The sequence below is a fragment of the Phalacrocorax carbo genome, chromosome 27, assembly GCF_963921805.1.
Source record: "Phalacrocorax carbo chromosome 27, bPhaCar2.1, whole genome shotgun sequence".
NCBI classification, from domain to species: Eukaryota; Metazoa; Chordata; class Aves; order Suliformes; family Phalacrocoracidae; genus Phalacrocorax; species Phalacrocorax carbo.
In genome coordinates this window covers 656386-669280 of record NC_087539.1, presented here as the reverse complement: position 1 = coordinate 669280, position 12895 = coordinate 656386, and the positions used below count along the sequence as shown (strand labels likewise).

The 12895-nt window shown below is 71.1% G+C and overlaps 2 protein-coding genes and 1 long non-coding RNA gene across 7 annotated transcripts in view; all 3 read left to right on the top strand.

Moving 5' to 3' along the window:
• Positions 1-959: 959 nt before the first annotated feature.
• Positions 960-1862, top strand: LOC135317844 (uncharacterized). The gene is made up of 3 exons (XR_010376466.1): positions 960-1118; positions 1513-1535; positions 1667-1862. It is a non-coding gene; the product is annotated as an uncharacterized LOC135317844 (long non-coding RNA).
• A 198-nt stretch (positions 1863-2060) lies between these two features.
• Positions 2061-11655, top strand: ZC3H10 (zinc finger CCCH-type containing 10). Of its 3 annotated transcripts, XR_010376465.1 has the most exons (3): positions 2175-2365; positions 2598-4126; positions 11636-11655. XR_010376465.1 is itself a non-coding variant. In XM_064474336.1 (2 exons), exon 2 carries the CDS (start codon positions 2641-2643, stop codon positions 3823-3825), a length of 1185 nt encoding a protein of 394 aa, XP_064330406.1. In that variant the 5' UTR covers positions 2061-2168; positions 2598-2640; the 3' UTR covers positions 3826-4225. The 3 variants fall into 3 exon arrangements, 2 of the variants coding, with proteins under 2 accessions (XP_064330406.1, XP_064330404.1); XM_064474336.1 differs by lacking the exons at positions 2175-2365; positions 11636-11655 and adding an exon at positions 2061-2168 and having other exon boundaries at positions 2598-4225; XM_064474334.1 differs by lacking the exon at positions 11636-11655 and having other exon boundaries at positions 2598-4226.
• The window catches only part of ESYT1 (extended synaptotagmin 1), a 116154-nt gene continuing 107893 nt past the window's right edge, over positions 4635-12895 (top strand). The window contains exons 1-31 of one of the 3 annotated variants that reach the window (XM_064474330.1): positions 4636-4941; positions 5824-5865; positions 6147-6281; positions 6363-6436; positions 6570-6642; positions 6761-6850; positions 6966-7021; positions 7105-7228; positions 7309-7485; positions 7705-7787; positions 7878-7926; positions 7992-8081; positions 8200-8292; positions 8383-8454; positions 8566-8652; positions 8850-8999; positions 9077-9208; positions 9594-9770; positions 9956-10038; positions 10113-10161; positions 10249-10338; positions 10594-10689; positions 10779-10850; positions 10928-11014; positions 11105-11251; positions 11326-11465; positions 11672-11770; positions 11850-11981; positions 12065-12170; positions 12242-12291; positions 12418-12842. In XM_064474330.1, the coding sequence (XP_064330400.1) occupies positions 4675-4941; positions 5824-5865; positions 6147-6281; positions 6363-6436; positions 6570-6642; positions 6761-6850; positions 6966-7021; positions 7105-7228; positions 7309-7485; positions 7705-7787; positions 7878-7926; positions 7992-8081; positions 8200-8292; positions 8383-8454; positions 8566-8652; positions 8850-8999; positions 9077-9208; positions 9594-9770; positions 9956-10038; positions 10113-10161; positions 10249-10338; positions 10594-10689; positions 10779-10850; positions 10928-11014; positions 11105-11251; positions 11326-11465; positions 11672-11770; positions 11850-11981; positions 12065-12170; positions 12242-12291; positions 12418-12451 (3156 nt within the window). In that variant the 5' untranslated portion in view covers positions 4636-4674 and the 3' untranslated portion in view covers positions 12452-12842. Of the gene's footprint in view, positions 4942-5823; positions 5866-6146; positions 6282-6362; positions 6437-6569; positions 6643-6760; positions 6851-6965; positions 7022-7104; positions 7229-7308; positions 7486-7704; positions 7788-7877; positions 7927-7991; positions 8082-8199; positions 8455-8565; positions 8653-8849; positions 9000-9076; positions 9209-9593; positions 9771-9955; positions 10039-10112; positions 10162-10248; positions 10339-10593; positions 10690-10778; positions 10851-10927; positions 11015-11104; positions 11252-11325; positions 11466-11671; positions 11771-11849; positions 11982-12064; positions 12171-12241; positions 12292-12417; positions 12843-12895 lie in introns of those variants that run through there. The other 2 variants (XM_064474329.1, XM_064474328.1) reach the window with 2 other exon arrangements.

Here is a 12895-nt window from a genome sequence, read left to right as displayed (position 1 = left end):
ACAGAAAAAGAAAAAAAAAGCCAATGGAATTACAGGTAGTTGAATGTGATGTTCTTTTCTTTGCCGATACCTGCTGACCGGCTCCCTGGTTATTCCCCAGCTGTAGCTGAATTTGGGAGAAACTCGCCTTTAAAAACGCTCCCGGGCGGCTCCGCGGGCACCGTCCTTCCTCGCCGAGATCTGGGTTCCCCCCACCCCCCCCCCCCAAACTCCACACGTGCAAATATTACCAAAGTCAATAAAAGAGAATAAATGATGCGCTATTTTTTTTTCCCCTGATTTTTTTTCCATCTCTCTGCTCTTGCAGCGGCGGCGGGATGGACGCGGGTCCCCACCCGGAGCCGGAGGGCTGGGGCGGCTCCGATGCCTTAACCCTGACCTTGAGGGAAAAAAGAAACTTCATTTTCCCCAGGAGGGACATTTTAGTATTTTTAAGCAATATTCTGCCCTCTGTGGAAGAATGGCCGATGTAACCTTTCTCTAAGTCCACGATGCAGGTTTATAAACCACGGAGGCTTGCCGGCGGTTTATTTAATTTTCCATTTTTACTTTAAAGAGGAGAAAAATACCGTACGTCTCCATACAAGAAACTTGGGTCGTTCTTAAACTTTGGCAAGCACAAACTCCCAAGAGCAGCGCTGACTGACTTGCCCACTCCCCCCCCCCCCAGTAAACGCTCCCCTTGACGTCTCTCCTTGGCCGGAGGAGCGGCGGGGCCGGGGGTGCGGGGGGGGGTGTGCGGGCCGGACGGGGCGTGCGGGGACACCCCCCCCGTCCCCGCCGGGCGCGGGGCGGCTCCTCCGGGGCTGCGCAAAATGGCGGCCGGCGGGCGGACTACAGCTCCCGTCATGCCCCGGGGCCGGAACTACCGCTCCCATGAGGCCCCGGGGGCGGGGACTACAGCTCCCGTCGTGCCCCGCGCTGAAGTGGGCGCGGCCACGGGTGCCACCGTATAAATAGGCCCCGGCGGGCGGCTAAGGCCTCTCTCGGTCGTTGCTGCCGCCATCTTGTGGGCCGCCACCGCCGCCGGCCGCTCTATCCACCTCCATCCACCGCCCGCGCCGCCGCCCCCCCGCCGGGACTGAGCGCGGCGCCTCCGGAACGCCATGAGGGCCAAGGTAAGCGGTGGGGGCGGCGCGGGGGCGGCCGATGGCGATTCATTCCCCGCCTCAGTTCCTCTGGGGGGGTCCCGGGCCGGGCTGGGAGGGCGCGCCAGGGCCTGGAGAGCCCCGGGGAGGGGAGTCCTGGGGCGGGGGTGGAGGCTCCGGGTGGGGTGTCCCGGCGGGGTCTCGGTTACATCGGGTCGTGGAGCGAGGCCGGGGGTGTCAGTGCGGGGGCCTGGGAGAGTGGGGGGCTGGGGCTGGGGTCTGGGGACGCGGTGGGGCTCTGGGGAGCCGGTTGGGGGCTCTGGGTGCCTCGGGGTGGCCGTGGGGAGGGTCCGGGACGGGGGTCGCGTCCCCGGCCCCGCCGGTCCCGGCACTAATGCAGCCCTCTCCCCTCCTCTCCCCGCAGTGGCGCAAGAAGCGCATGCGCAGGTACGTGAGGTCCCCCCCGGGGTCGCCGCCCGCCGGTCCCGCTCACCGGGCAGCGCGGGAGGCTCTGGCCGCCCGGTCCTGCCGTGTGGGGCCGGCCCCGGGCCCTCAGCGCCGCTCTCTCCCCCCGCCAGGCTGAAGCGCAAGAGGAGGAAGATGAGGCAGAGATCCAAGTAGGCCCCACCGCGGGGCCGCCGCCGCCGCTGGGGAGACGACCCGGTGTGTCCGGGAGGTGCCCGGTGCCGCGGGGGGGGAATCCCCGCCGCACCGGGCCGGTTCTGCGCTCTGTGGCGGCCGCCGCGCCGCGAATAAAGCTGGTGTTTGTCGGGACGTGGTGTGGTTCTTTGGGGAGCGCGGGGTGCCCCGGTAACGGGGCGGGGGAGAGGGGTTCCCGGGTAAGGGGTGGTACCGGGGCGGCAAGGGGAGCCCGCGGGGAGCCCCGAATCGGTGTCGCACGCGCGTGACGTCACGGCGACGGAAAAGCCGGCCGCTCTGTCCGCCCGGGAGGAAGAGCTCGCAGCTTCTTCCGGGTTGCCCCGGAAGCATCATAGAGCGCTTCCTGCCCGGCGCAGAGCGGCGGCCGGAAGGGGCCGCTCATTGTTGGCGCTGGAGGACCCGCGAGGAGGCCGCGGACGGGTGAGTGCGGGGCCTGGCGGGACGGGCCGCGCCTCCACCGGGACAGGCCGCGCTCCGGGGCCTCGCGCCGCCGCCCCCGCCCCGGGGCCGAGCCGCTGCCGGGCCTGTCCCACGGCCTGCAGGGCAGCTGCTATGGGGATCCGGCGGGGGGGCCCCGCCCTCCCGGTGCGCCCCGGCGGGGCTGTCACCGGGCGAAGGTCCCTCACCCTGGGGATAGGCGGTGACCGGGGCCCTGCGGCCGGCCTGGGCCGCTCCTGCTGGCATAGGCGGGCCCGGGGAGGGGCCGCCCGGGACCCACCCGCGGATCGGGGCACCGCGGTCGCGCTGGCACCGGGCGGTGCCGGTGCCCCGGGGCGGGTGTTCCGCGGCAGTACCGGGAGGCTGCTCCCGGTCCCATCCCTCACCCCGCTCCCTCCCTCCCTCCCGCAGTGCCTGGGGCCCCGCGGCGGCGGTGGCGGCAGCAGCGGCGAAGATGCCCGACCGCGACGGCTACAACAACAGCAGCAGCGGCGATGAGGTGGGCGCCAACGCCGACGACATCTGCCGCGATTTCCTGCGCAACGTCTGCAAGCGAGGCAAGCGCTGCCGCTTCCGGCACCCCGACATCAGCGAGGTCACCAACCTGGGCGTGCGCAAGAACGAGTTCATCTTCTGCCACGACTTCCAGAACAAGGAGTGCGTCCGGCTCAACTGCCGCTTCATCCACGGCACCAAGGAGGACGAGGACTGCTACAAGAAGACGGGGGAGCTGCCCCCCCGCCTGCGGCAGAAGGTGGCCGCTGGGCTGGGCCTCTCGCCGGCCGACCTGCCCAACAGCAAGGAGGAGGTGCCCATCTGCAGGGACTTCTTGAAGGGCGACTGCCAGCGGGGCACCAAGTGCAAGTTCCAGCACCTGCAGCGGGACTACGAGTACGAGGCGCGAGGCATGGCCACCCGCGAGCAGGGCATCGTCCCCGCCGTCCGCCGCTACGACCCCTACGACACCATCTACGACTCCGACCGCTACGACGACCACGACCCCGTGCTGAAGCGGCGGCGCGTGGACGGGCTGCATTTTGAGACCTATGAGTACAGCTTCACCAGCCCGCGGACGGTGGAGTACCGGCTGCTGGAGGAGGAGAACATCATGCTGCGCAAGCGTGTGGAGGATCTCAAGAAGCAGGTGAACAACCTGCTGGCCACCAACGAGGTGCTGCTGGAGCAGAACGCCCAGTTCCGCAACCAGGCCAAGGTGATGACGCTGAGCTCCACCGCCACCGCCACCGAGCAGACTCTGGCCCCGACGGTGGGCACTGTCACCAACTACAACCACAGCATCGCCCAGACCCACACCACGCTCAGCAGCCAGGCCCTCCAGCCCCGGCCCGTTTCCCAACAGGATTTGGTAGCTCCCGCCGGAGCCCAGGCGGCTCCCCCTGCCAACGCCGCTCCCCCCCTGAACCCCGAAATCACCCCGCTCTCGGCCGCCTTGGCCCAGACCATCGCGCAGGGCATGGCCCCCCCTGTCTCCATGGCGCCGGTGGCCGTCTCGGTGGCGCCGGTGGCCGTCTCGATGGCGCAGCCGCTGGGCGGGATCACCATGAGCCACGCCACCACCCCCATGGTGACGTACCCCATCGCCTCCCAGAGCATGAGGATAACGGCCATGCCCCACTGACCCCCCCGGTGCCGCGGGGGGATGGCGCAGCCGCCCGGACTGCGGCCCCCCCGTGAGACTGAGCCCCTGGGGGATACGGGAGGAGGAGGAAGGGCAGAGGCTCCCCAGCCGGTGGACAGTGGAGGCAGCTCCCGCGGGGGCTCTTGCCTGGTGGGGGTGCTGGCAGCGTGGGAGTGGGGCGAGCGGTGACCCCCACCCCACCCCGGGGCTTCGTGCCTCGCTCCAGCATGCACTGCATGGGGGGGTGGGGCTGCTCCCTGCAGAGCCCCGCCTATGGACACGCCCGCCCCGTGCCAGGTCTGTGTCCCGGGGGGGCACTGGGGCTGCGGCTCCCCTGGGGCCTGTAATGTTTTCAACCATTAAAAAAAAAAACCAAACAACCAAAAAAAAACCCCAAAAATGGTTGCGGCGATCGCTCTCCTGCCCACGGCGCCGCCGTCCCCTCCCGGGGCGGGGGGAGGGGCAACCGGTGGGACCTGGCAAAGGGACCGGGGGGTGGGGTGGGGTGGGGGGATGACGACAGACTGAGAGGGGGGTATTGGGGGGGGGGGGGGGGGGCGCAGATGGGAGCTGACGCCTGGCTTTGGCTCCGCCCACGAGTGCCCTCAGCCACGCCCCCGCTTTGGCCCCGCCCACAGGTTTGTAGGTCACGCCCCCCTCGCTTTGGCTCTGCCCACAATGTCCTTCCACCACGCCCCCTCCCCTCAGCCCCGCCCACAGGCTATCTCCGCCACGCCCCTTCAGTTCGGTTCCGCGGGGCGGGGCGGGGCGCGGGGCGGGGCGCGGGGCGGGGCGGGGCGCGGGGCGGGGCCGGGCGCGGCGCGGGGCCGTGCGGGCCGGCGGTGCGGGATGGAGCGGCGCGGCGCGGGGCTGGCGGCGCTGGGCGCGCTGGGCCGGCGGCTGCTGTGGGCGCTGCCCGCCTACGCCGCGGGGCTGCTGGGGCTGGGCGCGGGCGCGCTGCTGCTGGCCCTGGCGCTCTACGCGGGCTGGCGGCGGCGGCGGCGCGCCCGGGAGCGCGGGATGCGGCTGGCCGCCCGCCTGCAGCACGACGAGGAGGCGGCCGTGCGCGCCGCCGCCGCGGGGCTGGGCGCGGCCCGCGGGGAGCTGCCGGCCTGGGTAAGCGGGGCCCGCCCGCCGCACCGTTATCCCCGCCGGCGGCACCGGGGCCGGCTCGGGCTGCTCCCTCCCTCACCCCCCCCCCCCCACCCCCCATTCCGCTGGGCGGGACCCCCGGCACCGCGCTTACCCCCGCACCCCGCTTGGGCGGCCCCGGCCGGGCGGGACCCCCGCGTCCCACCCTACGCCGCACCGCCCCCGGCCCCGCTGCCTGCGGTCCCGCCCCCTCCCCCGCCCCAACGCTGCACCGAGCCCCGCTTGAGCTTCCCGCCGTGCGGGACCCCCGGGGCCGGGACCCCCCCCCCAACAGGCTGCTCCGCATCCCGCTGCCCGCACCCCTCCGCCGCTGAAGTTCCCCCGCCACCGCCAAGATGCTGCATCGCACCCCCCGCTGACCCTCCCCCCCCCCCCCCCCGGTGGGGCTCCCCTGTTCGACCCCCGCAGTGGGGTCACCCCCCCACAACCCCCCTGGGTCCCGCCCGGGGCTTCCGGCAGCGCTGGGGCCGGGCCCTGAGTCACCGAGCCCGGGGGGGCCGCTTCCTGCCCGGCCGCGGGCGGGGGCAGGCGCGGGGGGGCCGAGAACCCCTGCCCTGTGGTTCCGCGGGGGCCGGGACCCCCTTCTCGGGACCCCCGGGAACGGCCACGATGGGGCCACGCTCGGCAGCGGGGCCGGAACTGCTGCCAGATGTTGGTCGCAGCTGGGGGGGGGGGATGTCACCCACCCCAAGCCTGGCCCTGGGAGGGTTCCCCTGGCCCCATGGGGAAACTGAGGCACGGGGCTGGGTGGGGCCGTGCCGTGGCACCGGGGCAAAACCTGCAGCCAGGCTCCCTCCCCCCCGGCCCCGGCCTCACAACACCCCCTGCCCGTCTGTCTGCCCCCAGGTGAGCTTCCCGGATGTGGAGAGGGCGGAATGGCTGAACAAGGTGAGGCATCCGTCTGTCTGTATGTCCCTGCATCCCTCCCTGCATCCCTCCATCCCTCCCTGCATCCCTCCATCCCTCCCTGCATCCCTGCATCCCTCCCTCCATCCATCCCTCCCTGCATCCCTCCATCCCTCCCTGCATCCCTGCATCCCTCCCTGCATCCCTCCCTCCATCCCTCCCTCCCTGCATCCTTCCATCCACCTTGGCCTCCATCCCTCCCTCCCTCCCTCCCTCCATCCCGCTGTGTCTGTCTGTCCGTCCATCCGTCCTGCTGCTGGCAGGTCCTGGCCCAGGCCTGGCCCTTCTTCGGGCAGTACATGGAGAAGCTGCTGGTGGAGAACATCGCTCCGTCCATCCGGGCCTCCAACACCCACCTCCAGACCTTCACCTTCACCAAGGTGGACATGGGCGAGAAGGTAGGGCTCCCCTCGGGGGTGGGGGTGCCCCCCCATGGCCCCCCCCACCCCCTTGCTCACCGCTGCCCCCTCCTCCCCCAGCCTCTCCGGGTCCTGGGGGTCAGGGCTCACCCTGGCGCCCACAAGAAGCAGATCCTGCTCGACCTCAACATCAGGTGAGCGGCTGGAGCCACCCGTGTGGCGAAGGCGCCGGGTCTCAGTCCCCTGCACACCCAGCCCCCGTCCTACATCTGACTGGGGGGTGCCATGGTGAAGACCCCTCCCCATCCCTACATCCCACCTCTGCAGCTACGTGGGTGACGTCCAGATCGACGTGGAGGTGAAGAAGTTCTTCTGCAAGGCGGGGGTGAAGGGCATGCAGGTGAGGGGGGTCTGCCCCGGCTGGGGGGCAGCAGGGCTAGGGGCATGGGGAGCTGACGGGGTGGGGGCTGTGGCTGTGGTGGGTGGGTCACGTCTCAGTGCTGCGCCCCCCCCCCCAGCTCCACGGGATGCTGCGGATCATCCTGGAGCCCCTCCTTGGGGACGTCCCCATCGTGGGGGCCCTCACCATGTTCTTCATCCGGCGCCCGGTGAGTACCGCCCCCCCACCCCGAAGGGACCGGCAGCCCTGGCCGCCCCCCCAAACAGGGTGTGGCTGGGGTCTGGCCCCCCTGCCTGACCCCATTCCTGCCCCCCATCCCGCAGACGCTGGACATCAACTGGACAGGGATGACCAACCTGCTGGACATCCCGGGGCTCAGGTGAGCCCCAGCCCGGCTGCGGGGTCTTCTGGGGACCATGCCATCCATGGCCCCCCCCCCGTGACGGTGCCCCCCCCCCGCAGCTCCATGTCGGACACGATGATCATGGACGCCATCTCCTCCTACCTCGTCCTGCCCAACCGCCTCCTGGTCCCGCTGGTGCCCAACCTGCATGAGGCCGCCCAGCTCCGCTGCCCCCTGCCCCGGGTAAGGGCTGGCTGGGGGTCCCGGGGGGGTCCAGCTGTCCCCCCGACCCCCTCCCCCGGCTGACACCCCCCCCCCCACAGGGCGTGGTGCGGGTGCACCTCCGGGGTGCCCGGGACCTGCGGTCGAAGGACCGGTTCATGGGGGGGCTGGTGGAGGGCAAGTCGGACCCCTACGCTGTCCTGCGCGTCGGCACCCAGGTCGTCACCAGCCGCGTCATCGACGACAATCTCAACCCCACCTGGAATGAGGTCTATGAGGTGAGACCCCCCCCGGACCCTCCTTATGCCCCCACCCCCAGACCAGCTGGGGTGGGGGGGGTGGGCACAGTGACCCTCCAAGCATCCCCAGCCAGGCCGTGGGGGCAGGAGCATCCCATCCCAGCCAGGCTGGACACGGGGACCCCCATGAGGTCCCCAGCCCGGCTGTGCTGAGCAGGGGGACCCCCTGCCCACCCCCCTGCTGACCCTGTCCCCCAGTTCATCGTGCACGAGGTGCCAGGGCAGGAGGTGGAGGTGGAGCTGTTCGACAAAGACCCCGACCAGGACGACCTCCTGGGCAGGTGCGGGGGGGGCCGGACCCCCGGGTTGGTGGCTGGGGGGGCTGCTGCCCCCCAGCCCCGCAGTTCACGGCCGCTCCTACACCCCTCTAGGATGAAGCTGGATTTTGGGGAGGTGCTGAAGGCCCGGGTGCTGGAGGAGGTGGGTGCCGGGGCAGGGGGTCCTGGGGGGGGCCAGGGGCTGTGCTGACCCCTCTGCCCCCACAGTGGTTCCCGCTGCAGGAGGGGGGCCAGGGGCGGCTCCACCTGCGCCTGGAGTGGCTCTCGCTCATGTCCGACACCTCCAAACTGGAGCAGGTGAGCAGGGCTCAGCCCGGAGATGAGTTTGCCAGGTCTCAGCCCAGACTGGGGGGGTCACAGGGGGGCGGGATGTCTGTCTGCCCTGGACAACCCCTCCCTGGGCATCGCCCCTCAGGTTTTGGAGAGGAACCGGGCGATTGTGACCAAACCCGATCCCCCATCAGCCGCCATCCTGGTCGTGTACCTGGACCGGGCTGAGGAGCTGCCCGTGAGTGGGGGTCTGGGGGGGGTGGGGGGGGCCAGGGTTCCCTGCTCTGTGGGGTCAGAGCTGTGTGGGACCCCCCCCATTTCTGTGCAGATGAAGAAGACAGGCAAGGAGCCCAACCCCATGGTGCAGGTCTCAGTGCAGGATGTCACACGGGAGAGCAAGGTGGGCTGGGGGAGTCTGGGGGTGCAGCCATGCCAGGGTGGGCCCCCAGGGCTGGCACTGGGTGGCGGGGGCCTGGCCAGCCAGCGGGGGTCTAACCCCGCTCCCCCCCAGGTGGTCTATAACACGACTGCTCCTGTCTGGGAAGATGCTTTCCGCTTCTTCCTGCACGACCCTGTGAACCAGGACGTGGACATCCAGGCGAGACCCCAGCCCCGTGTCCCCTCACACCCACCAAGATCTCCCCAGCCCCATTTCCCCCCATATCTCCCCAAATCCCTGTCCCTGTTTCCCACCCAAATCCTGCAGCCCGTTTCTCCCCCACATTCCCGTTTCTGCCCCACATCCCCCCACTGCCCCCTTTCCCCCGGATCCCCATGACGCCCAGTGCCCCCCAGGTGAAGGACGACCCCCGCCAGAGCACCCTGGGCTCCCTCTCGCTGCCCCTCGCCCGCCTGCTCGACGCCCCGGAGCTGACGCTGGACCAGCCCTTCCAGCTCCAGCACTCGGGGCCCGGCAGCCGCCTCTACATGAAGCTGGTTCTGCGGGTGAGGGGGGCTCGGTGGGACCGGGGGGGGCAGGCTCTGCCGCTGCCCCCCCTCCCCACTGACCCCCAGCCCTGCAGGTGCTCTATCTCGACGCCCCCGAGAACAGTGGCCCCACCCCTCCCCCCCCAGGGCAGCCGGACCCCCCGGCCAGCGCCGGCAGCACCCACCGGCCCACCCACGCCAGCCCCGACCACCGGTTCGGCACCGAGGTTGGGAGGGGATGGGGCGCCCTGGAGGGCATCACTGGGGGGGGCTGGAGGGCTTGAGGGGGGGGCAGGATGAGGCTCAGGGGTGGGGGGGCTGGAGAGGGACTGGGAGGGAGCAATGTGGGATGGGGCTGGGGGGGCTCTGGGCAGCAGGATGGGGGGTCCTGGGGCATAGGATGGGGCTCAGGAGCTTGGGGAGTCCTGGGAGGGCAGGATGGGGGGTTTCAGGGGGGCAGGAAGAGGCTCTGGGGGACCTGGAGAGCAGGATGGGTGGTCCTGGGGTGCAGGATGGGGGTGTCTAGGGCAGGAAGGGGGCTGGGGAGAGCTTGGGGCCGGACGTGCCCGGCAGCCCCCCCTGCCAGTGCCCGGCGTGTCCCCGTGTCCCCAGCAAGTGCTGCGGATCCACCTCCTGGAGGCCGAGAACCTGATCGCCAAAGACAACTTCTTCAAGGGGGTGGTGCGGGGCCGCTCCGACCCCTACGCCAAGGTGCGGGTGGCCGGGAGGGTCTTCCGCAGCCGCGTCATCAAGGAGGACCTCAACCCCCGCTGGAACGAGGTCTACGAGGTACTGGGGGGGTCCCCGCACCCCGACTGCCCCCAGCCTGGGCATCCTCCCCGTGGGCGTGGATGTGCTGCAGTCGGGGGGGGGGTCCCGTTTCCTCCCCCCAGGAGGGGATATTGAGGCAGGGGGCTGGGAGGGGACCCAGGCATCTGGGGGTGCCCCCATGGGTGATGCCTCTCCCTGCCCAGGTGATTGTGGACAACGTCCCGGGGCAGGACGTGGAGTTTGACCTCTTCGACAAGGACATCGACAAGGACGACTTCCTGGGCCGGTGGGTGCTGGGGGGTGTATGGGGGGGCTGGGGGGTGGCCCCCCCCCCAGCCCTCACCAGCTGCTCCCCCGCAGGTGCAAGGTGCCACTGAGGCAGGTGCTGGGCAACCGCATCGTGGATGAGGTAGGAGAGGGGCCAAGGGGGGGCTGCACCGAGGTGGGGAGGGGGGCTGCACTGGGGGGGTCTCACCCACCCTCCCTGTCCCACCAGTGGCTGCCCCTGGAGGAGGTGAAGTCGGGGCGGCTGCACGTGCGGCTGGAGACCCTGGCCCCCAGCCCCAGCGCTGCCCTCCTTGAGCAGGTAACGGCTCCCGAGGATGAGGGGGGCACAGCTGGCCCCTTCCCCATCCCCGTCCCCCTGCATCCCCGTCCCCCTGCATCCCTGTCCCCCTCCATCCCCGTCCCCTTCCCCGTCCCCATCCTGTGCATCCCGTCCCCGTGGCCATGCCCATCCTCCTGCCCATGCATCCCCCATCCCCATCCCTGCCCCTGTGGGTCCCCATGCGCCCCCACGCCGCGGGGGGACCCCCAGCCCACCCGCTGCCCCCCACCCCAGGTCCTGCACACCAACAGCCTCCTGCAGCCCGCCCGGGGCGAGGAGCTCTCGGCCGCTCTCCTCTCCGTCTTCGTGGACCGAGCTGCCGACCTCCCGGTGAGTGGCTGCCCCACGCCTGGGGTCCCTCGGCCCTGCCCCGGGCACCCCCCAGCCGCCCCCATCACCCCCAACCCGCTGTCCCCCAGCTCCGGAAGGGCTCCAAGCCACCCGCCGCCTTCGCCAGCCTGGCCGTGCGCGACGTCTCCGTCAAGACCAAGGTAAGACGTGGGGGGGGCTGGGGGGGCTGTGTGGAATGAGGGGGGGGGGCGTCTCTCACCCGCTCTCTTGCCCCCAGACCTGCACCCCGACTGCTGAGCCTGTGTGGGACGAAGGCTTCTCCTTCCTCATCAAGCGGCCCCACGTGGAGTCACTGGAGCTGCAGGTCTCGGCCCCGGGTCCCGTCCCCATGGTGGGGGTCCCGTCCCCCTGGCGGGGGTCCGGTCCCGGGGTGCTGAGCCGCCTGTGCCTGCAGGTGAAGGAGGAGGGGGGGCAGCTCCTCGGCACCCTCAGCCTGCCCCTGACCCAGCTCCTGGCCTCGGAGGGGCTGGTGCTGGACGGCTGGTTCCTGCTGGCCCGGGGGGGCCCCGGCACCCAGGTCCTGCTGCGGGTGCAGCTGGGGGTGAGTGATGGGGTGTGGGGGGCAGGTTGGGGGAGGGGTTGGGACCCTCCTCACCCACCCCGCTCCCACCCCAGGTCCTGGTGTCGCAGCAGGCGGAGATGGGGGCCAGCAGCGTGTCCCCAGATGGGGGGGATGCTGCCCCCCAGCCCGCGGAGGCAGATGAGGAGGAGAGCGGGGCCGGGGGGCTGCGCCAGCGCCTGCTCCCAGCTGACAGGTAGGTTTGGGGGACATGAGCCCCCCCCCGGGAGCATCCAGCCCCCGTCCCCACATTGCATCCAGCCCCCGTCCCTGTGTCTGCTCCGGTTGCAAACCCGCAGCCAGGACGGAGGGTCAGAGCGTGAGCGACCCCGGGGAGCCCAGGGCCGAGCCCCCCCACCATGCCAGGGGCCCGGGGGGGGCACTGACCCTCTGCCCCCGCAGCCCCCCGGAGCCGGCGGAGGGTCCCCTGGGCCGGCTGCAGCTCTCGCTCTGGTACCACGGGGACGAGCGCAAGCTGGTGGCCATCGTCCACGCCTGCAGGTGAGGCTGCCGGTGGGGGGGGCAGGTGGGGTGCTCGGGGCTGGGACCCCCCCGCTGAGTCATGTGTCCCCCCCCCCAGGAAGCTGAAGCCGGTGTCGAAGGAGCTGCCCGACCCCTACGTGTCCCTGGTGCTGCTGCCTGACCGCAGCCGCGGCACCAAGAGGAAGACCAGCGTGCAGAAGAAGACCCTCAACCCTGACTTCAATGAGAGGTGGGGGGGGAAACGGGGGGGGACGCCTGCCCGGTGCCACCCGGTGCCGCCCAGTACGGCCCAGTACAGCCCAGTCTCCCCAGGTTTGAGTGGGACATGTCCCTCGAGGAAGCCTCGCGGCGCAAGCTGGAAGCTCATGTCAAATCCACCCTGTCCTTCATGTCGCGGGAAAAGGAGGTGCTGGGGAAGGTAGGGGGGGTCTGGGGGAGTCGGGGTGGGGGTGGGGCAGGGAGCTCCTCTGAGCCTTTGCTCTCCCCCAGCTTCATCTGGACCTGGCGCAGGTGGATCTGTCCAAGGGGGGACCCCACTGGTGAGTCGGGGGGCTGGGGGGCACGGTCCTGGGGGGTGGGAGGTTTGGGGGGATCCCAGTGGGTGTCTCAGGGGTGGGGGGCATATCCCCCTTCTGCCCCTTAACCTCTCTTCCTCCTCCCCCCAGGTACGACCTGCGGGAGGAGCGGAGCAGCCCCTAGAGCTGGGCCCCCCCGGGCCCCCATTTCATGCTGTGCCTGGGGCAGTGTGAAGGGAGGGGGGGGAGTGAGCCCCCCCACTACTCCTGCTGCCCCCCCACCGCCCCCCGCCTCGCCACTGACCAAAGACACACCAGGTGGGGGCCAGGCTCGGCCCCCCCCTGCGCCCCCCCAGACTGTTACATACCTCGTGCCTTTCACCCCCCGAGGAGCCTCTGGGCGTGGGGGGGCCCGGCCTGGGGTCGTGCCCCCCGGGTCCCCCCCCCGGGGAGACGCTTTTGTTAGAGCCGCCGCCGCCACCGCCGTGCCACCGCCGCGCCGACCCCCTCGCTGCCTTCCTGGGGCTGCGGCCCTGTGTCCCCCCCCCCACTAATAAAGGAGGGAGGAGACAGCAGTGGCTTCGTGTGGTCCTGGGGGTCCCGGTGGGAGCCTGGGGGTCTGCAGCAT

Coding starts and splice junctions, on each gene's coding strand:
- ZC3H10 (XM_064474334.1), top strand. CDS start 2,301: ATGGGGATCCGGCGGGGGGGCCCCGCCCTCCCGGTGCGCCCCGGCGGG. Junction 2,366..2,597: donor GGGGCTGTCACCGGGCGAAG/GTCCCTCACCCT, acceptor TCCCTCCCGCAG/TGCCTGGGGCCCCGCGGCGG.